This window comes from Gekko japonicus, unplaced genomic scaffold, assembly GCF_001447785.1.
Source record: "Gekko japonicus isolate JY-2015 unplaced genomic scaffold, Gekko_japonicus_V1.1 scaffold417, whole genome shotgun sequence".
NCBI lineage: Eukaryota > Metazoa > Chordata > Lepidosauria > Squamata > Gekkonidae > Gekko > Gekko japonicus.
Genome location: NW_015164194.1, coordinates 947,253 through 971,481, shown reverse-complemented (window position 1 = coordinate 971,481; position 24,229 = coordinate 947,253). Strand labels below are relative to the sequence as shown.

At 45.4% G+C, this 24,229-nt stretch overlaps 1 protein-coding gene across 1 annotated transcript in view; it reads right to left on the bottom strand.

The window, feature by feature from the left end:
* The window catches only part of DLGAP2 (discs large homolog associated protein 2), a 160,871-nt gene that overhangs the window by 57,677 nt on the left and 78,965 nt on the right, over positions 1-24,229 (bottom strand). Inside the window, exon 5 of the mRNA XM_015408303.1 lies at positions 6,830-7,179. Within this exon, the coding sequence (XP_015263789.1) occupies positions 6,830-7,179 (350 nt within the window). The remainder of the gene's footprint in view (positions 1-6,829; positions 7,180-24,229) is intronic.

Here is a 24,229-nt window from a genome sequence, read left to right as displayed (position 1 = left end):
TTGGCTCTTCGGCTTTGAAACGAAGATGAGCACCGCAACCCTAGAGTCGGACTCGACTAGCTTTCGAGCAAGGGAACCTTTACCTTTTTATTGTGTATATGGGACAGATGAACAAACATGCTGTTGTGTATGCAGACCGCCACCGGGGGCCAGCGGTCAGCCAGAGCTGCCAGAGCTTGACTCTGGAACAACAATAGGGACTAGGCTCCTAGTCCCTCCACTGGGGAGCCAATGGGATCTGTGGCGGGGGATTCAAACCCACCAATGGTGACCAGGGGTGTGTCCCCAGGGGTGTATATAGTTGGCCCCCGGGCCGTTGTTCCCCCGTCCTTGTTGTGTACCTAATAAAGCGTGCTATGCACTACGTCATCGTCTGTCGTTTCTCCATGCGGCAACCCACTACACAATACATGCTATGCTCATACTTCTTGTGGGGAACAGCTGTGGTTCAGTGGAAGAGTCTCTACTTTGTATGATCCCTGGTATTTTCAGTTAAAAGGGCCAGGCAGTAGGTAATATGAAAGAGCACTACCCGAGACACTGGAGAGCTGGTTCCACTTTGAGAAGACAATACTGACATTAATGGACCGATGGTCTGATTAAATATAAAGCTGCTTCCTGTGTGTGTTCTTATTTCACGTGAAAAATTCTAGCAGAATGTACATGTGCCTCAGCTGTCATGCAACGTGTGGATAAGCTAATGACAATACTATCTCAGAACAAGAGCAAACACACTACATGCTCAGTGGCAGGGATCCAAGCTTCCTCCAAGGAGCCTCCTCCATTGGAGGAAAAGCTACTTATGTTAGAAGAAAGGTTCTTAGAGAAAGGCTCCAAACTTTGCACAGTAGAGGGGAAGGAATATGGATGGGATCCACCCCAGTAAATGCCCAAAGTATTCTGCAGGATTTACAAAACAGAAATTTATTTCCAGGTTTTCCTACTTGACATTGCAACTTTATTGTGGACTAGAGCCCATGCCTCTTAGACCCATATCCATCATGATGGAATATGGCCCCCCCGATGGGCATTATCAATCTGTCCCTTAGTTCTGGGGTCTATCCAGGGGGACTAAAAGAGGCCGTGGTCACTGTTCCCTCTAAGCTGTGGAGTCTTGTGAGCACAAATTCTATTTTGTGAGCTACTGGCATTAAAATTGTGAGCAAGTGATTTGGCTACTGCATAAATTAGTTTGCTCTGGAAACCCTCCTTCCTGAGCTAAGACAAAAATGTGTGAGCCGGAGGCTAAAAAACTGTGAGCTAGCTTGCACTAACTCAGTTTAGAGGGAGCACTGGCCGTGGTAACACCCCTCTTGAAAAAGCCATCTTTAGATCTGTTGGATCCTGCCAATTACTGCCCAGTCTCAAATCTTGTTTCTGGGCAAGGTAATTGAGAGGGTGGTGGTGGAGCAGCTCTAGGTTTCCTGGATGACACATCAGCCCTACACCCATTTCAGTCCAGCTTCCACCCTGGCCACAAGATGGAGACAGAGCTGGTTGCCCTCACAGATGATCTCTGCAGGGAGCTGGATCGAGGTGGGTTGGCACTGCTGTTGTTATTAGACCTGACAGCAGTGTTCAACATGGTTGACTATGACCTGGTGGCCCACTGCCTTGTCAACGTAGCTGTTCATAGGATAGTTTTGAAGTGATTTACCTCATTTCTCTAGGGTCGGGGACAGAGGATGATGCTAGGAGAGAGGGTATTATCTTGCTACTCTTTGGTGTGTGGGGTTCCCCAAGGGGCAATCCTCTCTCCTCTGTTGTTTAACATCTATATGTGCCCCCTCACTAAACTGGTATGGAGTTTTGGGCTGGATTGTCATCACACTGATGACACCCAGCTGTATCTGTTGATTGATGGATGGCCAGATGCCGCCCCACCTAATTTGGCTGAGGGACTGGAGGCTGTGACTAGGTGGTTGAAATAGAGCCAGCTGAGACTGAATCCATAAAAAACTGAGGTCCTGTGGCTGGGAGTGAGTGAGTTGGGATTGGGGTGCCCAGCTCTGGACAGTGTGCTGCTAACACTGGTACCAACTGTCAAGAGGTTGGGTGTGCTCTTGGATGCCTTCTTATCTATGGAGGCCCAGGTTGCAAATGTTGCCAGAATGGCATTTCTCCAACTATGTCAAGTCAAGCAACTGGCCCCCTTTCTCTCTCGCCCTGACCTAGCCACATTGATCCATGTAAGGTCACTGTGAGGCTGGATTACTGTAACTCACTCTATGTAGGGCTGCCCTTGAAGTTGACCCGGAAATTACAACTGGTCCAGAATGCAGCAGCATGGTACTTACAGGTACCCCAATGACAGCACACATCCAATCAGTGCTATGCCAGCTGCACTGGCTTCAGGCTTAGTACCGGATCCACTTCAAGGTTTTGGTTTTAACCTTCAAGGCCTTGTACATTCTGGGACCAACATACCTGTGGAACTGCCTCTCCTGGTACGTTCCCTAAAGAGCTCTGTGCTCAGAAGATCAGAACTTACTGGAGATCCCTGACGCAAGAGATGTCCAGCTGTCCTCAACCAGAGCCATAGTCTTTTTGGCCATAGGCTTCCGCCTGGTGGAACTCAGCATCTGTGCCCTGTGTGACCTAGTACAGTTCCACAGGGCATGCAAGGCAGAGATGTTCCACCAGGCTTAAGGTTGAGGACAGCAATGGTTTTCACCACACTTGGCCCACTCTCCCCCTACAGAAGGAGGGAGAATGCAATTGATGATCAGACTGTATTTTGAGGGTTTTATTCTGTAATCTGATTAATGTAATGGATGTGTAATTAATTTATTATATGTTCTAATTATGATGTACACCACCCTGAGCTCTTTGGGGGAGGGTGGTTTACAAATTGAATAAATAAATAAATTAAATAAATAAATATAACTGACTGTTGTGGAATCCCTACTAGAATTGGCCGTTGATTTCTACCTGCAGAGTCATAAGCGTTAAATGAACAGAGTAAGAGTTATGGTAAGTCACTGCCTGAAGCTTTAGCTGCTTCCTTCATGCCATTTCTGTTCATTTACACACCATGTTAAATTGGAGCATGAATTTAAGAAATTCAGTAATTAACTATCCCGCTAGGAGTGGAAATGCATACAGGTGCAGTTCAGTGGCACCTCACAGTTATTTAATGTGAAAGCTAGGAGTGTACTTAATCTAAAAATACATAAATAAAACTGTTAAATTCAGGTGTTCTAAATGCAGCTGTTATTGGTAAAACCGTCCTTGTAGTTTTACAAAACAGTCGGGTTACAAAGTAAAAAGCCATGCCGCTTTAATTCATTGCAATCATGGCAAACATATGGCAAAATTGGTTTTCTTCTACAAATGACACAAACAGAAGTAGTTGAAACTGACTACAGAAAACCCCTGTTTGGGCTCATAAGATGAAAGATGCTACAGTGAAATTCTGGAGTAATAACATCTCATCTACGCATGTAATTTAGTCTCAGACTTCAAGCTCACCGAGGGCTATGGGGCTGGTTTTGGCTTTTGTTCTGCAGTGCCTTAAGCACAATATCTTGTTTCTTGCATGGTATAAATAATGGAACTGCTGATTCCGTATTTTATTTCTAGAAAGAGTGCTTTAGACACCTAGCATCTTAGGCAAGTAGGAAGCCAGAACAATGCCTCATGTACTGTGGAGCTTTGGCATCATGGGTTCTAGAGCCGGCTGCAGAAATTTTAGAAAGTCCCAGGAATGTAAGTCTAAGGTATAACTAGCAAAAGATTGGACCATATCAATGAAGCATTGTATTCAATTCATGTGAGCCTTAGGGGGAGGAGTTTAGTACCCAGAACTTTGGGAAATTATCTAGCAATCCTTGAATATAACCCAAGGACTGAGGGTTTGATTGCACTTACCAGGGCTTTCAAGATTAGCTGGAAGTTAGAGGAAGGGAAGAACATTCATACCACGAGACACACCTAGAGCGAACCTTAAGGCTGGCTGGTCCAAAGGAAATGGATGAGAGAACTCTCTCTTGGGTTGGGCAGCATCAGTAAATATTGAGGCTGACTCACTGGTGGGGCATGTTGCTGGTCCTTCTTGGCACTTTAGCTGATGTAGAGGCAGTGAGAGCAAAGGTGGAGAAACTAGCTGAGCTAAGATCTAAAATAGGGTGGGATTAATTTGCATTCACAGGCATTGGAGTTATCTCTAGAGCAGCAACTTGAAGGCTAAATGTACTGTGATTTGAGAAGAAGTCTATAGAATAAGTTTTCTTATTGCAAGGTCAGCTGTTAATAAAGTTGACTCTAATTTATTCCAGTGCTTATTCCCGGGGTCATTATTTCAAGGATGCTTTCAGCCTTTGGGGACCAATATTTACAATGGAATTCTTTGCTAAAGAAAAGGCAAGGAAGTCATTGTGCTATTGCAAATGTACAGTTCAGACTTTTTAAAGCCCATCCCATTGACAAACAATGTTGGTCATTTACTGTACTTGAAAGCATGCAAAAAAGACTGAACATCAAATACCTTGTTGCTATAGAGATTCAACTGTTATTGGTGTAAATTGTTGAACAAATGTATTGAGAGATTTTGTGAGCACACAAACCAAAACAGCGAGTAAAAAGACAAAATACAGCCATTGTAAAAGTCATCACCTTAGATGAAAGAATAAGAAATTTCTGCAGCTTTGGACCAAGTCTCTGTATGAAGCACATGTGAAAAGCCACCATCATCTTTCCTGTTTGAGCAGGAAATCTGTCTTTAGCCACTCTAGCTATCAGGTGCTTTTCTGAGTTTTTCATTATCATCTGTTAAAGCCCCCTTCTTTTATAAACCCACCCCATCCTTCACTGCAGTATACTGCAGTGTGAATCATTACAAGTCCGATTTTTAATTACTGCCTCAGCATTCCGGGGGGGGGGGGAGCTGACCTGAACATTTTGTGCTGATGCTAAGCCACATTCTAGATATCTATACACTAGCTGTAGCAGAGTCATTTGACAGAGGTGGATAGGCAGGTTTCTGTCCAAACCCAGACACATTTTATGGGCCTTGGATATGATGTAAAATTTCATGTTGCCAACCCCTGGAAAGTACTTTTAGAAGATCTCTTTAAAATGACACAAACCTACTCCAGAAGCTTTTCATGGTAGCTACTGAAACTTGAAGTAATTATTGTCAGGGGAATGGCTTTTGTTTAAAAGGGACAGTAATTCCACTTAATGAGGGTGGTTTTTAAAAAGGTGACTCCATCCTCCATTCCGTCTGAGATGGGGTCAAGAGACTTGTACTATCTGGGGAATTTCTGCTGCAGTGCTACTGTGGTACAAGGTCAAAAATGCAAATATATCATCCTAACAAATGAGCTGAACCTAATGACATTAATCAAATATTTAGGGATCATTTTTATGCTCCTCTTGCTTCAGAGAACCCTGAATCTTTATAGGGTCACCCAGACTACCTTTAATTAATTGTCAGTTATTTTCTAGCACCTTTTTGTGACCATTGATGAAATAACCTGACAGCTACTTAAAAATTAGTTGTGAACTCTGCACAGTGAATTAGCTTTGCAAATTGGAAAAGCTCATACACCTAGGTAAACAAGAAATTTTGTGCACTATAGTTTAATATGTTATTGTAATAACACATTGTATTATATCGTGAACAACATTTCTTGTCTTAGCAATACGAACTACTGAGCCGGGGCTTATTGTAGTTAGAGTGTTGAAAGAGAATGGAAGAGACCTAGTTCTTGCTTTCTTTCTCTATAACGTTTACCTCAAGCTAGGAGGTTTACTGAGCTCAATTCTCCACACAGCCATGAAGTTCAGAAGGTAATCCTGGACCAATAACTCTCAACTTAATGGCCTTACAGGACTGTTATGAGGGTAAGATGGAGCAAGAAAGAACCATGCACATCACTCTATGTCTGTTAGAAGATGGGCAGGATAAAATAAATAAATAATAAAATAAGAACTGCATCAAAGGTCCGTAAGCACCAGCCCACATGGCTAAATACTCAATTCCTATCATAAAGAATGTTTGCAATAACTCCTACAAGTCTTGTAGTCTTCTTTTAGGGGTGAAAGAGGGAAGGACAGTCAGAATAAGGTCAAGGTCAAAATCAGGAACACTTAACTATAGCAGTGGGACCCACTCACAAAGGGACTCTATGCTACTTTCCCCTCCCCCAACATAACATGATCAGTGCTAACTGATGTGAGATTTCTGTAAGTTCATGTTTAGTATTTATGAAGATCACTTAGTAACAAACTGCATTTCAGGGCCATCTTTCACCTTATGAAGAAGTAACCCAAATCTGCCATTTATGGTGCAATCCAAACCTAAACAAGCCCACTTTGATGTGCACTGATGTCAGTGAGTTTAGGAAGACATTTCACCCTATCTTTCCTTCAACTTCCTGGCCTTGCCCCCCATTTGGTGAGAGAGTAGCAATGTACTTTGGGGCCTCAACCCATGGTTTGAGAACCACTGGACTACAGTGAATAATATGACTGGCAGCAGGATTCTATGTGAAGGACTGTGAATTCGTAGAAAAACAGAGAAGAGGAAAATAGACCATCTACCACTGCCCATGCAGTATAGCAAGCATTAAAGCATTAAAGACAGGTAACCTGCTCAAAAGTATCCTAAAGATATATTCATTCATTTTCTTTCCAAGCACTGCACACTGGCTGAATACTTTTCTGCCTGGCTACATTGCCATAATGTAAATTCAAATTAATGCTAAACAGCCAGGGATTGCATGGCAGGTTAGGAAGAGCTACTGAAGCCGAATGACTCATTTAGTGCTATTTACAGAACCGAGGCAAGTAACTCATCATAGAACAGATGTTAATGACAGGCTACCTGAATTCCTATAGAGGAACGCCGACTCTTAAGGAACTCCTCAGCTTTTGTCACTAGGATGGCCTTGTCACTGGTTCGTACTGAGGTACTGTGACTCTCAGACACATGGCGCTGGGCAGCTGCAGTTTCCATGGCAAGGTTCATGGCCTTGTTACTATCCAAACTGTCTGTAGAGTTGTACATCCCTCGCCCATCCTGAGGCCATGGGGAAATCCTCTGAGTCCGGCTATCATGATAGGCATCCTGCGTTGATTCTGTGCTGCTCTGTGCTGTAACTGAGATTAGTGGCTTAGAGGTGGTACGAGGGGGTACAGGCGGTGGTGTTTTTTTGTAACTTGTATATGTTACGGCTATGAAGAGAATTAAGAAAGAGGAAAGAAAACATAATTAATAACAAGCCTCATTGTGATTAATGGGAGATGACAAATGGTAAAAGACAGATTATGCTACTAAAAAGGGAAGGAATTACAAAGTATACTCATCTATAAACTTCATAATCAGCATAAATTCTCTATCATATGAGCAACAGTAGCCATAGCAACAGGTTCATTTTATTTGAAACACAAAACAATGACTGTTAATGTTTTTCTTGCTCCAATTAGAAGCCAGAGCCACAGTAAAGGAAAAAAAAGAAGTTGACAAAGAATTTACACAAAGTTTAAGCATGTAGAAGGAGGGTGGAAAGTCTGGACTGTATACATAGATAACTGTTGACTGATGCTCCCTGACCGGGGAACATAAGCACAATCCTCTTCTGGTCAAAGCCAATATGGATTCTGCAATGATCAAACCGATTTCAGACAAGTTGTAAAAGCACTGTGATATGAAAGCCTTCTAAGGCCTGGACTAAAAGACAACAAGGACTCCCATAAATTACTGCTAAGGAAGAAATTAAGGTATGTGTTGGGGGAAAGATAACATAGTTAAGAAAATCATGTCAATGTTATTTGTGTGAGAGAAAGAAAAGTGGTGAAAGAATTGTGATACTTTAAAAAACTCTGTTAAAAATTTCTTCATCTCCTAATGAGAAGGGGACAGGGCCCCCTCTCTCTCTCATGCTTTGTGCAGAATAACAGGTAGGGTTGCCAAATGGCACTTAACCTTGTGGCGGGGGACTCCAGCTCTGCTCCTGGCGTGTGTGCGCACGTGCAAAGCGCGCGCGCACCGCATGCACGTCACAGGGAAGTGACGTCATGACGTTGGGCACGCTGGGGGTGGGGCCACAGCCATTTGAGGGGAAAACATAGAGTTTCCCCCTCAAATGGCTGTGGCCCCACCCCCAGCATGCCCGGCGTCATGACATCACTTCCCTGTGACGTGCATGCGGGGGTGGGGTTTTCCCCGGGGCCCGATTCCGCCGCGGCAGAAATCGGGCCTCCAAAGCGGGGGTTTCCCCGGCCCGATTTGGCAGCCCTAATAACAGGGCCAGAGGCAACACACTGGAAGGGTTTTACTGAGGTACAGAACTGCAATTTTAGCATCTTTAAAGGCTGCTTTGATTGAAAGACTATAAATATTTATTTGCAAGGTTTGTTTCTGGGACAGATTTTCCACAGCCGCTGCTCTGCGCTCGCTCCTCTCTTTGCCCCGATGGTACATGTCAATTTCCCACTTGAAGCCACGCAGCTGCATTTTGACTCGCGGCTTCGCCCAATTTCCCCCACGGTTTCGTGATCCTGTTTTTTGAGAATTACGAAACCGCGGGCAAAATCGGAGTTCCAGATCTGTTTTATGAGGTAAAACACAAGTGAGGGAGAAATGGGCTGCAGGAAAAGAGTTCAGAATTCCTGTCCTCTGCTGCCTATCAAAGCACCAGGTGCATACTTGGAAAAGGGAAGGGGCTGCGCGGAATGTAATTAAACACTGCTGCAGCATAATGTATCTTTTGCTCCCAAGAGAGAGCCTGAACAGCAACAGTTTAAAAAGCTTATTAAATAAATATCAACTGTCATTCATAAAAATCAGCCACTTTGCTCCTGATCTTACTGCTCCCCATTGATATGATGGTCTCCTGCACAATGTTAAAGCAATTATCAGCAATCATTAAAACATTTAAAGAGACATATGAAATTTATGTAAGAACAAAGTTATCCGGAAATCATTAAAATCTTTATAAGAAAAAGGAAGAAAACAACAAGAAGAGGTGCCAATTTTATGGCAAGTATCCTGTATTTCTATAGCAGCATAAAGAGAAGCAGAAATTCAACACCTGTACTTTCTTCAGCCTCTTCACCTGTGTATTCAGGTACCAGGCTAAAGAAAGAAAAACTGGTGACCTCGGAAATAAATTGGATCAAGCTTTGGCTGAGAGGTTGCTAGCTCAGAACAACTATCCATCGACTAAGGAGGTCCTTCTGAATAATTCTGCCTCACAACGGCATCGGGATGCCAACAATATGATACATTCAAGAAGGCCATTCCAGAATACAGGAGCCACAGCAGAAAATATTCTGTGTCAAGAACACACTGATCAAATTTGCTTTTATGCTGACACTTTAAACAAACCTTGATCTGAGTGACAAAGAAGCACTGCACTGGAGTACACTGGCAGATCCCATCTTGCAGATGTGAGAGTCCCAGGCCTGGACATATATAGGCAGCCAGTGTAATACCTTTAAAACCAGTGTAATACACACATTCCAGCCAGCTTCCAGTAATGATTCAGCTGCACCATTCTGCACCAGATGAAGTTTCTGAATGTCTTAAAGGGTAGCCCTGAAGTAGATGAATGTTACAATATACCAGCATCAAGTTTATCGTGACACAGATCACTGCGGACAAGTCAGCCGGTCCAAATGGGGCCAATTTCTATGACAGATGATCAAATGTGCTTTTGTTCACTACTTTAACCTGTCTGTCCATCACAAGGGCAGAATCGAACATCACATCTAGACTCCTTACAGACTCAAAGATAATTTCTCCCTATCAAAAGTATGGAGCACTGTGTCCACAAGGACATCAGCCTTACCAACCAGTACCATCTTCTTGCCTGGACTAAAAGTAATTTTATCACTTGGTAGATTTCTTAGGTTTTTTATAAAGGTGTGTGGTAAATTTCTCCCCACTAATTATCCAGGACACTAACCAGTAAGGTGCCTGAACTCCAAATAGAACCCCACATTTGTCCACTTCAGCTTTCCCTAAATTACAAAGAAGAGTCCATTTTCCCCTCATCACTCTTCCTTTTAATTCCAAGAGGATCCTGCCTACTATATGCTTGGCAGTCTATTGTCCAAGGTATGCCAACCCCGTCCAGGTGCATTCAGAACAGCTGCTACGATTGCCCTCATATTTGTTGGTGCTGTTGTTATCACTGCTGTTGTCTGCCATTTCATTATGTAGGCGTTATTGCATGCTACGCGATTTAAATTTGGATTTGTAAGCCACCTGTTACGTATTGCGCCTGAACTGTACTTGCAAAAGGACTTAGCTTGGGGATGCATAATAATAGCTTGCTAGGATCCTAGAATGGACCAGTAGGGTGACAGGGATCCTAGAGTAACCCAATTGGGAAACAATGTAGTGTAAATAGCCAATAGTTGGGAGTGGGGTGTGTTTTGGGTGTAATCTTTTCCAGGCATAAATACCCGGCTTCGGCCAGGGGTTTCTCAGTCTTCTTTCTCTTGCTGAATCACTAATAAACTATGAGCTGATCACTTGAACGTGTCTGAACCCAGTGTATTTCACCACCTTTAGCCATCAGGAAATAAGCCATCAGGGTTGTTGTGTCCTGGGAACCACCACGAGGCGGTGGCCAGACGAGCAGAGCTTGATTCCTAAAGAACAATAGAGACTAGGCTCCTAAGGTTCACTAGGGGAACCAATAGAAACCTTGGAGGGGAATTCAAACCCCCCAATGGGATCCAGGGGTGTTCCCTTGGATATGTATATAGTTGGACATGCGGCCCTTTGTCTTTGTCCTTTGGAGTGTGAAGTACTGAGTAAACGTATGTTTCTTATGTTGTTGTCCAAGTCGTGATGTTTCGAACCGAGTACTTTACAGTGGCGACGAGGATGGGATTCTGATGAGAGAGCCTGACTCTGACCGGCATCGAGCCTAGCCATTGCTCACCGCCACCTCCGGAGTTATGACCCTCGTCCATCACAACCAGCATGAGCGACTCTGAGTCCACAACCAGCACAGCATCGAGCACCGAGCCCGAGGTGGAAGAGTCCGCGCCCCGCATGCTACCAAGGAGCACCGCGCAGCCGCTCGTACCTTCCGACCGACCTCGCTCCCCACAATGCACTAGAAACATGGCCGCAAACCACGGAAGCTTGGACAAGTTTGACGTTTCCCGGCCCAAGCTGTGGGACTCATGGATGGACCAGTTGGCCAGCTACCTTACGCTCAATGGCTTCACGGACGCTGGTAAACAGAGGGCCCTGCTCATCAGCTCATGTGGCATGCATACGATTCGACTTGCCAAGAGCCTACTGGCGCCTAGATCAATCCTGGAATGTGAGTTCGAGGAGATCCTAGAGGCCCTCAACGCTTATTTCATCCCAACACCGACCTTCCTGGCCAGGAGGATGGACTTCCAGAGCCGCATCCAGGTCCCTGGGGAATCGGCTGCAGCTTACATGGCCGCGCTACGCCAGCTCGCTGTAGACTGTGCCTTCCCCACGGTGGTGGACAACCTCTTAACGCAGTTTGTGTGGGGCCTGAGCGATACCAAGCTGTAACGGAAGATGATCAGCAATCGCACGCTGAAACTGGACGAGGCCCTGCAGCCCGCCACTGTGCATGAGGCCTCTCACAGGGATCAACCCACTGCGACAGCCCACTTTGCAGGGGCCCAGTCGAGTCTGGAGAACTCGGACGAAGAGAGAGTTCGGGCTGTCCGGCCGCAACAACACCGCCGCAGGCCAGCTGCTAGCCAGTCCTTGGGCAAGAGCCCCCTTGACGCCGTGTGCGTCCACTATGGAGACCACCATGAGAAAAAGGCCTGCAAGTTCCAAGATGCCAAGTGCCAAACGTGCGGCAAGCAGGGGCACATCGCCCATGTCTGCCGGTCGAAGGGCACCGGCTGTCAGCTAGCTGCTATTTATGTGTATTCTGCCCTTCCCTGTTCCCGTTTGCTTGCAGCTCAGCAGCTTGCAGTAAACATGCCAGGGAGACGGTGGGAGCTAGATGCCATTATATACTTTACAAGGGTATAAATATTTAAATAAATTAATTAAAATATCTTGGAGCTCCATGGCAACAAACTATGTTGTTATGTTGTGATACATGATATTCTGCTGTGACAGACAATGTTATGCTGGGCATTATTTTGGGTGCAATGAGATGTGAAATCAAGAACATACTTTGCCTGTTTTCAAGGTTCTGTTTCCTGAAAACTTGATAATATTGATGGGGCGGGGGGCTCCCTTTTTGCACTGGGCAAACATGTACATTAATGACTCTGAGTATACAAAGCTTACAAACACATGCATCTGCAGAATTCACTGTATTTTCACACATACGTGTGTATGGTTTCCCCCCCACCTATATGAAATGTTTCTGTGCAATAGTTGCATGCAAAGAATATGTGCAAAGTGGTCGGGTACAAAATACATGTAAAACTATGATGACCGATTCAACACAGTGTAGTGGTTAGAGCATCAGACTAGGATCTAGGAGCTCAAGGTTTGAATACGCACTCTGCCATGGAAGAATTCTGGGTGACATTGGGCAAGTCACTCTCTTGTGGGGTTGCTGTGTGGATGAAAAAAAGTAGGAGAGAATGATGTCGTAAGCAGCTTGAGAAAAGCAAGTCTCCACTGAAGAGAAAATCAGTATATAAATATCTAAATAAATACATTTTGTCATAGCCCTGCTGAAATCAGTGGGACTTTGCTAGAGTAAGCAACCTTAAATCATACTCTACAAATCTGACCTGCAGGCCTGGTCTACAGATGGAATGGAGTGAGGTTCCATCATTTCAGACTGCAGGTGGGATTCACATTTTTTAAATGTCCACCTACAGAGAAAATTTCCCTGCAAGTATAAATATAGTATAACAAAGGAGGTCTAGAATAGCAGTTATTTTAAAAATTTAATGAGTATATTTACATAGGAGAGTATTCAAAAATTATATTCCCCACCTGCAGGCTGCAGTGGGGTTCCCCCCCCCCCTTGTCAGGAAGCCATTCTTGGGGTAATCTCTTAGTTTATCACACAAACAACATTTAGAGGGGAACACACCTCAAACCCGCTACATTAATGGTATCTGAAGTATACACAGATCTCTTTTAATTCAAAACAATACAACATGGATGAGTTTTCTGTATTACAGTCTTACAAGCAGGGCTATTTTTTGGCAGGAACGCACAGGAACAGAGTTCCGGCTGGCTTCAGAGTTGGCCACGCCCACTACAGCCAAAACCTCTGCGTGCCTGGATACAGAGGGAAGGCCTGGAGAGTGACCCCCCTCAGCAACTCCAAGGCGGGTGGGCCAGGAGGGCCCTGGAAGGATCAGGGAGGCATTTAAATGCCTCCCTGTGCCTTCCCTGGCCTATCCAAGGGCCGCAGGGTGCCTGGGCAGTTTAAACTGCCTTCCCTTCAAGGGGGGATTTGGCCAGGCACCCGGGCAAGCCAAGAGAAGGAATGGGGTGTGGCATATGCTAATGAGTTTCTGCTATTGGGTGTGGCCTATTATGCTAATGAGTTCCTGCTGGGCTTTTAATACAAAAAAAGCCCTGCTTACAAGTCAATTTGTCCTTCGATAATCTTGAGTACTATAAAGAATGTTTTGGAGACTGGCAATTTGTGGAATTTACTATGCTTATATTTAGACATTTGGGGAAGGTCTTGGCCTCTATGCCCTGTTGTTGGACTGCTATAGGAACTGGTTGGCCACTGTATGAGACAGAATGGCCACTGTATGAAATAGAATGCTGGACCACTGGTCTGATGCAATGAAAGATCACTGTTGTACTGGAGTATACAAGATCACCCTTGAACTTGGATTCATATAACGTTTAGCAGAATTCGGTCCCCTATGGGTTGGATCCAACCAGTTTTCCCATTCAAACTCATCCAGTTCCCTTCCTTATTGCACCCACCCTCCCACATGGATTTTGTCCATACACATCCCATGGTCACTGGCATAGCATTGTTGGTGGTTGAAAGAAACCCTCTCTGTAGTTTACTGGCAGAGCATCTGCTTGGCATGCAGAAAGTCCCAGACTCAGTCCCTGGCATCTCCAGTTAAAATGATTGGGTAGCAGGTGATGAGAAACACCTCAGCCTGAGACCCTGGAGAACTGCTGCTGGTCGGAGTAGCCAGTGCTGACTTTGATGGACCAAGGGTCTAATTCAGTATAAGGCAGCTTCATGTGTCCCATTTTCACCAGTCAAAAAGCTGGTTGCCTCCAAAGTGCTATCTGATTGAACTGGCTCTGAAAGAACTATATAACTCTTAGAAGCCAGTGCTATGCACATATGGCTCTTTAAACTGGAAATTATAATTGTAGCAAATCTCTGCGGTGACAGTTTAGATCTGGCATCAAGTTTTACCTGATAGGAGGTCACATTAGAGCAATACAACACGCTAATTCCTCCACAAATTCCCTGTAATTTGAAGGCAGTAATTACCCTTCTTTTCATGAATCAATACAAACACTAACCTAAGTGGAAAGCATCTAGGCTGACAGAGATAAAATTCCACGTGAATTTCACTTACTACCTATTGCTGAAGAAGTGCAGAAGCATATTACACTTCCTATGTAACAAAACTCATTCATCAAAGGCTCGATCATGCCTTGTTTTGAAAATATAGTCGCCTCCAGCACTGCACAAGACAGGTGTCCTTTATGAGAGTGTCAGGAGGATTTGTGTTTCAGCTGGAGAAAATCCTCCATCCACCTGAGATTATGTTGCAACAATAAGTTTTCAACAGAATGTCTATTTTCCTGGCAAGTGTGAATGAGAGGTGAGATGAGGCCTTTGGAGAGGTTAATACTCTGCTGGATCTTCTGAGTGGCTTCTTTAAGGAAAAAGATGCAACATCTCCTGGATTATAAACAAGCTCACAGAGACATGGGAGTGAGAAATTGGCTCACCTCTGAGCAAAAGTCTTATCGGAAAGTTTGATGCTATCATTTGAATACCAAGAAGTTACCTGTCCCTACCTGTGAGGTAAATTAGGCTTAAAATGTATAACTGGCCCAGCATGAGTTTCCAGGAGAGAATGGGGATTTGAGGTCCTGGTCTGTAACTTTAAGAAGAAGAGTTGGTTTTTATACCTGAAGGAGTCTCAAAGTGGCTTACAATTGCTTTCCTTTCATCCCCCCACAACAGACACCTTGTGAGGTAGGTGGGCCTGAGAGAGTTCTGAGAGAACAGTGACTGACCCAAGGTCACCCAGTTGGCTTCATGTGGAGGAGTGGGGAATCAAACCTGGTTCTCCAGATTAGAGTCCACCACTCTTAACCACTACACAGCACTGGCTTCTGGAGGTGACTGCTGTTGAACGTGCAAGTCATGTGTTATCAAGTCTCCTGGTGGTGACTGCGGGGCCTAGCTCCAATGAGTTCCCACTCAAAAGCCAAAATGGTCTGCCTCTCCCCCATTTTTACTGACAGAAAGAAACCAAGCTTGTTGTGGTTGCCTAGCATCCATTGCTTAAAGCTACAGGTGTTCCTTTTATCATTTTGGGTTTTTTAACCCCTCCAATGTATTTTTTTTATTTCAGATTTTTCTGCAAACCTTGGATATTCTTCAGATTTGTAGAAATATCTGTATTGTCCTTTCACAATTCGAGTCTCTGGATTTAAGTATCCTCAGTCCTGGCCAAACTGACTATCAGGATATACAATTAGGGGCAGGCGAGATGTGTGTATGGGGGTAATCTCATCCCTCCACTGCCAAGTCCAGAGCAGCTCCCAGACACCACTGTGGAGAGCTCAGAGAGGCTTCTGGACTCAGCTGTTGCAGCTGGGCCTAGAGCAGCTCCTGGACACCCCTCTTGCCAGCACTGCAGAACCAAGGTAAGTATGCTGTCTGCATGTGCAGACAACACTGTTTTATTTTTTTTGGGGGGGGGGATTTAAATCCCAAATGTATTGTTTTAAGTTTTTAGATTTTTCTGCAACCCTGGGTTTTCCCCAAGTTTTTAGAACTATCTGCTTTATGTCAGCATGGGCCCAATCCATGGATTTAGATAGCTGCAGATTAACCCAAACTTGACTATTAAAATATAATATAATGCTCTTTAATTTTATTGCTAACAGTCTAACACTGTATTGATGCAATCCGAAGAGGGCACAGAGAGCCAACAAGGTGCTATGACGCTGTATCCCTAAGCTATGTCAGTGTAACACCACAGTGCTGCTGCACCATCCCGGACACAAGTGCAGCCCTACCTACTATGGCCACCCGCCAGTGCTAAAATCATGCCTTAGAACTTAGGCGTCCATGGAGGCCAGTGAAAGCAAACTCACCACCAGCCACCATGCCTACAGTACACTAAGAATCACAGGGTGCTGACGAGTGCCACACCCAGCAGGCAATATAAACCCAGACTGGTGTGCGGGCAGGCAGATACCAAGTCACACGGCATGGGGCTATGCCATTCAGCCTGTGGTGGTGTCTGGAATGAGCCTATGGGGGAAAAAATGGAGAGACATCAACAGCTTCAGCAGGGTGTGGATGGCCCTGGGGACAGGTGCATTGCCCTGCAGTGCTGAGCTGAGCTCCTCACACAAGGCTTGGATGGCCACCCTGTCCAGGCAGAAGTGTCCCCGGCAGGTGCCATTGGGGAGCTGATGAGTACATGGCAGCACCTGGCACAGCACCTCCTGTGGCATCATGAAGCCACCTAAACCCACAGCATGGGCAAGAGGTTGGGTCCCTGGCAGGGGCAACAACACAAACAGCAACCATCCTGCTGTGCCCATCAGATGGCTGTGGAAAGGGAGAGCTCATTAGAGGCACGGATTGCATGGGGGCCCCTTCCTGTGGGTTGGGGCTCATGAATGGGGGCCAGGGGGAGTCTGTGAGTGTGGTGGTACAACCCTCCCTCAGCCCCAAATGCTGCAACTGGTACAGTCCCTGGTGGGGCTGCAGATTCAAAGCTGCTGCCAGTGAAGTGCTTCCCCCGACCCTCTCATCCATGTCATCAAGAGGGAATGCCTGGAGATTAGAAAGAAATGGAGGGATCCTGTGTCCCTGGGTCAGCAGTGTTTGAAGGAGCTCATGGCAGCTGCTGGGCACTTGGAGGGGACTGGTGGCTGTTGCTGGGCACACAGACAAGCTGAAGATGCACTTCAAGGAGCTGTTTGCAGACCTCTTGGTGGTGGCCTGCACCTAGCAGCAACCTCAGTCCTGCAACTCCCTTCCTGCTCCACCACTAGAAGTGGAGGGGGGTCACCATGGGCACTTCCTGGGGCTGGCCTCAGCACTGTGGCTGTGGTCCTGGGAGGAAGGAAGAAAGAAAGAAAGGTGAAAAGAAAGAAAGAGGTGGAAAGAAAGTAAATAGATGGGGGAGGGAAGGAGGAAGGGAAAAAGAGAGAGAGAAAGAGAGAGAGGTGGAAAGAAACCACCTTTAACTTTAGATGTGTACTCCAAACCCTGCCCCTATGCCAGGTGGCTCAACTTGGTGAAGGGATTTAAAGAAACAAATGCCTTTTCTAAGCTGATGGGTGGGGCCACAGAGTGGGGGCTTGGAGAACGCCTTTAATTTTAAATGTGTTCTCCAAGCCCCCCACCCCTGCTGCTGCACCAGCTTGGCTTGGAGAAGGGATTTATTGGGACAAATGCCTTTTCTGAGCCAAGCAAGCCAGTTGGTGTGGAGGTGTGGCGGGGCTTGGACAACAGATTTAACTTTAGATAGGAAGGGAGGGGAGAGAGAAAGAGAGAGAGAGAGAGAAAGGTGGAAAGAAAGTGGAAATAAAGCAAATAGATGGGGGAGATAGAGGTGGAAAGAAAGCAACTAACTTTAAATGCATTCTCCAAGCCCTCCCCCCACTCCCACGCCAGCTGGCTTGGCTTGGAGAAGGGATTTAAAGAGACAAATGCCTTCTTCAAGCCGACCAGCATGGGAGGGAGCTTTCAGAACACATTTAAAGTTAAAGTTGCTTTCTTTCTCTGCTCCCCCCCACACACACCTCAAGCCTACCCAGGGAGGGGAACACTGGCTGGGGAAAGGAAAACCAATCAGGTTTGCTTCCCCAGCCGCCCTGCTGGGAGCCATGCAATATGTGTGAAAGAGCTGCATGAGGCTCCCAAGCCACAATTTGGCCACCCCTGGACTAGAGGATGAAGGTGCAATGAGCTCTTCCCAGTGTTTAGTTAAGAGTGGTTCTAATTCACACTTGAAACAGGGTAGGAGGAAACAGTTTTTTCTAATGAACTCTGGGAAAACTGATAATTCGTTGGGGAGAGAGAGATTTGACACATTTGTTTGGGTGGGCCCCTGGACTCTGCAGAGATAAGGCAGCATTATAAATATTTCAAGTAAGCCGGAATCAACATCCCTCGGCTAACGGCCGTTGGGATGGGGAGGCAATTTTGCCGCCCAGAGGAAGGAGACGGGGCATCATGGCGGGCCATAATTGGCCCGTTTGGATCTCAGGGGGAGGAGGGGCCAAGGAGTTATAAGCCGGCCCCCCTCCCCTGCTCGGCAGCAGTTTCGCCGAGTTGTCGACCCACCCTCCCGCCCTGTTCATAGTGCAGGCTTGGCTGGTCGCCCAATTGGGGGCCGGGTAGGAATTTTTCGCCCCCTCCGGATTGGCAATGGGAGGGGGTGTTTTTGCCTACCTTGTACTATGTCAGTGGTGCAAGTGTTTTTAAGGGTGGGCTGCTAGGTTAGGTTGGTCACTTTAGGCAGGGTTCTAGGCAGTATGTAGGTGGCGGTACGGTGAGCACCAGCCAACACCCATAATTTGGGTTGAAAGGGGTCTAGTGAGTACAGCCTTTGTGCCTAGCGGCACGGGGCGGGGAAAGCAGACTGCCTGGGGGAACACCCCGTTGGTCCTCTCTTTGAACCTAGCGGCTCGGGAGTTGGGGCTATGGGGTCGTCCTGTAATGGCTAACCGGCTGGGCGGGAGCCATTGCTGATGGCTCCAGCCTGGGGTTGGGTGGCTCGCCCTATGTCAAAAGTCAAGGAAGGGGTTGGAGACCCCCGGGCCTTGATCATACCGCTGAACTGTTCGCTCTTGCCGTTGGTTACAGTTAAGATGTCATTTAATAAAGTGGCCCAATAGTTAAAACCCAACACTCGTGTCTGTCTCTTATTTCCTCTTGGGTGGCAAATAAATGAAATAAATAATAGGCTAGTGATTCCTTATCTGCTGATCTTTTACATTAATTGTAAACAAATTGGAAATTATTGCAAACATAAATGTACATTGGCTTTGGACCATTTCCAGTCTTGATTCAGGCCAGATTTTGGCACTGAGACAGCCCTGGTTGCTCTGACTGATGATATTTGATTACAGTTTGACAAAGGTGGCTCAGCGCTGTTGATCCTTCTAGACCTGTCAGCTGCCTTTGACACTGTCAACCATTTAGTTCTGATTGACTGTCTTGTCTCCCTGGGGGTGAGGGGATGCTCACAGAGGGTCACCATCAGAGGAAAGGTGCCATCCCCTCTAGCTCTAAGTTGTGGAGTTCCTCCTTTCCCCGATGTTCTTTAACATCTCTGTGTGCTCTCTGGCAGAGATCATCAGGAGGTTTGGAGCTGGGTGCCATCAATATGCTGATGACACTCAACTCTACCTACTGTTTGAAAAGTAACCAATGGCTGGGATCATGGCCTTGGTCTCATGCCTGGATGTCATGATGAAATGGCCGTGAAAAGCTGGCTGAAGTTGAATCCCTCCTAAACAGAGGTCATGTGGCTGGCTGGGTCTGGGATTCAGAGGTGGCTTTCTTTACTGATGCTTGATGGGGTCCGCCTTATGACAATGGACTCGATCAAAAGCCTTGGGGTGTGGCTCCACCCAGCTCTTGCCTTGGACAACCAAATGACGATGGTGCTGAAGGCAGCATTTTATCTACAATGAGCCTGACAACTGGCTCTCTGTTTGTTTCATTCAGATCTTGCAACTGTGATCCATATGATGGTCACCCAAGATGAGACTACTGTAACATGCTCTACATAGGGCTACCCTTGAATATGCTTCAGAAACTGCAGTTGGTTCAGAATGCAGCAGCTTCTTGGTCGCCTCATATAATGCCAACCTTGTGGCAGCTACACTGGCTTCCAATTAGTTTCAGGTGCAAATTCAAGGTCTTGATTTTGACCTATAAAGCCCTAATGGTTTGGGACCCTCATACCTTTGGGACTATCCTGATATGATCCCCCTCACCCCTTCGGTTCCATCACAGGGCCTACTACAAGTGCCTGGTCCAAAAATAGCCCATTTGTCATCCCTCGGGCAAGGGCCTTCTCAGTGGTTGCCCCTGCCCTCTGGAATCAGCTCCTCAAGGAGGTTCGTGCCCTGCAGGACTTATTAAGGGTCTGCAGGGCATGCAACACTGCATTGTTTTGTGCAGCATTTAATTAACTAAGACAATGGGTGAGCTGGCTAGCTGTCCAGATTTGTCCCAGAGCTCATGACCAGTTGAATTTTGCATCAGAATCTGTTTTATTTATCAGTTTCATTATCTATGTTGTGAAATACTCCGAGTTCTCTGTTGAGCAAAGGGTGTGATTATAAATCAAATAAATGAATAAATAAAATAGAGATTAGCAAATAGACAGTGATGGTATAAGAGTTTATTCAGTGGCTCGATGACATGTGATGAGAATATGCAAAAACTGTGATATACTAAAGCAACAGGAATAATGGGATACGGGCAGGGACTGGTAAATGAGAGGACATGGGGCTTTGATTTGACTCCCACATTCATGAAAAAGATTACTCAAACTTTCTTTGTATCTTGAATATTTTCCCCTTATGCTGATTTAGACTGTGAGTCTTATGAGAATTGAACCATAGCTAAGTATATTTGCCTGAATCATCTTGAAAGAGCCAATAAAAATCTATGTAAATAACAAAATGTATCCCAGAATATAAATATTCTGCATGCAAATATAAATATTAATATTTTATAATTTATTTTTATCGTAGATTTACTGGGATTAACCCTGTCACATACACAGAGATTTAATGTTTCTGAATCATGTCTTCATAAATCTCCCCTGAGGTCAGGATTATACAAATTGAATGACTAGGTTATCATAATCCCGTCCCTTTCATTCTTGTCCTTGAAATTTTTCCTTGATTCTCATAGGATTATTTTTGTTGTTCCTACAGCTACAGTCCACTGCCCATTCCCTTACTTTTGATTTTGTCATTGCAATAATAAAGGTGATAAAAATCATAGCATGTCTACTGAAATTAGATAATTATTCCAAATTAAAAGGACTCTTAGAAACCATATATATGACCAGTCTAGTTTAGGATGGTATCTTTCACTCATGAAATCTTGTGGCCAAGTTGCACAAGATGCTGGGGTTCCTTTTGGTTGGGATGCTGTCATTGGTGATTTACTGTACCCAGCAGGGATTTATACTGGATGAATTCTCTGCAAGACAGACAATCCTGCCATCTGGAAAAGTGAATCGAATCACTAGCCAGAAGCAGCTGAATTGAAGACTGAATGGCAGAATGGTTAATTGTATCTACCCATGGATAAACTGGTTTAATTCATCGAACTCTCTGCAAGACAGACAATCCAACAGCTGAGGGCTGAGAGACCAGCCAGCATTCCTTTGACACAAGACAAACAGTACATGAGAAAGGATATGTCCTCAAGTCATAACATATATCTCTAATGGCTCCTGCAGATGGAAATTCCTTAACCAGAAGCAGCAATTGAGGGCCAATGTGCGAAAACCACAGCTGGGGGGGGGGTAATTTCCCTAATTTTTAGACTCCACATGGAGCAGCAAAATTGGGGAAGCAAGCAACACTCTACAGTGTCGTTTTCATGCAGGAAAACAGCTTGAGGGGAGGCAGGAGCAGTACCTCGGCCCTGGTGCTGTTTAGAGCCGGTTTGAGCTCTCTTTGTTTTAGAAGCCATTCCCCCCAGCTGCTGTCCTGGGAAATCAAACCCAACTCTCTAAAAACAGTAATATTTAGTTTGGCCCTGAGGCAATCTCTATATGAGACAAGAAAAATATGGCCATACTCGGGTAGGGTTGCCAGGTCACCTCCTCACTCCAGCGAGGGGATTTTGGGGGGCATTCTGGGGGGGGTCCAAAGCATGACCACCCACCCAGCCACCCCTCTCCCTCCCCCAGCCTCGTGCACCACGACCCTCACCCATCTTACAAAAATACCCTTTAATGGGTCTTTTTGTGAGCTGAGCATGCAGCCCGCGACCACCCGCCTCCCTCCCTCCTGCTAGATGTAAAGGACCCTCCAACTGATCGGTGGGCCACATGGTCCCTGCCAATCAGCTGAAGCCCTTTAAATCTGGCAGGAGGGGAGGGAGAGGGGTGGCCAGGGGGTGGTCACACTTGGGGACAGGGCTTGGGGGTGGGGCTTACCCCACTGGCCAACTAGCTGGGGGTGGATTGGAGCCCCAAAAAATCGGGGAATCCCCACCCGGACCTGAGGGCTGGCAACTCTATACTCAGTGATGGGCCCAAAGAAAACCAAAGGCTCTCAAAATTACATAATAGTTTTGAATCAAAGCCACATTTACTGTGGAAGCATGATGAAGTTGTCTAAATTATTGTAAATGAAGATCTCTTCAGAGTGCCAAAACACATTTTAGAAAGAAATTTTGAAACACCCAAATCAATAAACCATTGCTTCGAAGCAGGAGAAGCCCAGGCTAGTGAAACTATAAAGGTTAGTTAATCTTGCTTTACAAAAATATATAAACCAAACAAAACACCGTCACCCATTTGAATGCTTGTATTGCAGGCAAAGAGATGTAGGCAAAGCCAAAGAATAGCTGATGGGATGAATACAAAAGGTTTTATTTTAGATCAGTTAATTAGCAACAAATTACAGTGTAGCAAACAGCATTCTGAAGACAGCTAAGTATTGATAGCAGCTTCATTGTGGCTTTTTTATTCTCTCTCTATATAGATAATCCCTATTTCCTTGTGATAGGATATAGAATTTACTGATCTATGTACTAAAAGCTGGCTTACTTTCAGAATCTATAAAGATTGTTCCACATATGCTGTTTATACTCACCGCAAAGGATGAAGTGTGAAATCATTACTTGGAGCTCTGGCAATACTAATTAAGCAGAGTTGCAGTGGGAATCACAATGGTGGTCAGCCTTGTATGTATTCATTTTATTAGTTTTTGTATATGTGTTTAAATGCATACATGCAGTGATTACATTTAACATCAACGATTTTAACAGCAGTCACTATGTACTATAGAGAGAGGAGTATTTGTTTGGGAATTTATTAAAGCTTTTATAAAAGGAAAACACTCAAAATTATCCTTCCAAATTTTGATGTGCAGTACTCTCCAGGTATTGACTGAACATTTGTCAGTTATTAGATGTCTGTATTCAACATGTGTGGACTTTTAATTTTGATATGTTACAGTTGATATTTGGTAGTATTTGATAGTTGACAATCTAATGTTATTTTTTGATTACAGAGTTTGATAGACAACATGTAACAGTAATTATTGTTTGACAATTGTTACTGTAACTAAAGTCCTATTTGAAGACTTCCAAATGTGGGGGGCGCCCAATGTATCCATGGCTCGACCTTTGCAGTGGAGAAGGGGGAATGGCCCGGAGGCTGGGGGCAGGGCATGGAGCGGCGAGAAACATAGCCCTTCCCACTCACCCCAGGGACCAATGGCAGGGTCCCAAAGAGGGGAGAGCTATCACAAGGGGAAAGGGCTGTCTGCTCTGCGATTGCCCCCATTCTTTGTTGGGACATGAGGCAGCTTGCCCACCCATCCCTCCCTTTCGATTAGGCTCTTAGAAGGAAGTAGTTAGAGGTAGGGGGCAATCAGAATTAGAATGTTGTTCATAGTTGGTTATTGTTATCCTGGTTGAATTGTTTGGTACCATTTCTTATACTTTATGTTTAGTCAAATTGGTGGTAACAGTATGGAGCCAGATCCATTTATGGGTATCGGCTTGTATGCCGTTTCCGGTGTAACAGGCCGGATTAACCCCCCGGCCAGAGTAACCCCGGGGTTACTCTGGCCTAGCCTAGAATAACCCCGGAGGGGTTGTGAGGGGTTATTCTGGCCTAGCCTAGAGTAACCCCGGGTTAATCTGGCCATCTGTAACAGGCCAGATTAATCCCCCCCTGGCCAGAGTAACCCCTGCCTGGCCAGGCCAGAGTAACCCCGGGGTTACTCTGGCCGGGGGTTACTCTGGGCTAGCCCATACCAACCCCCGCCTGGCCAGAGTGGTAAATTAAATGTCAGCTGAATCCAATCTCTTCTTTTTTTAAACTTCTTTTTAAAAAA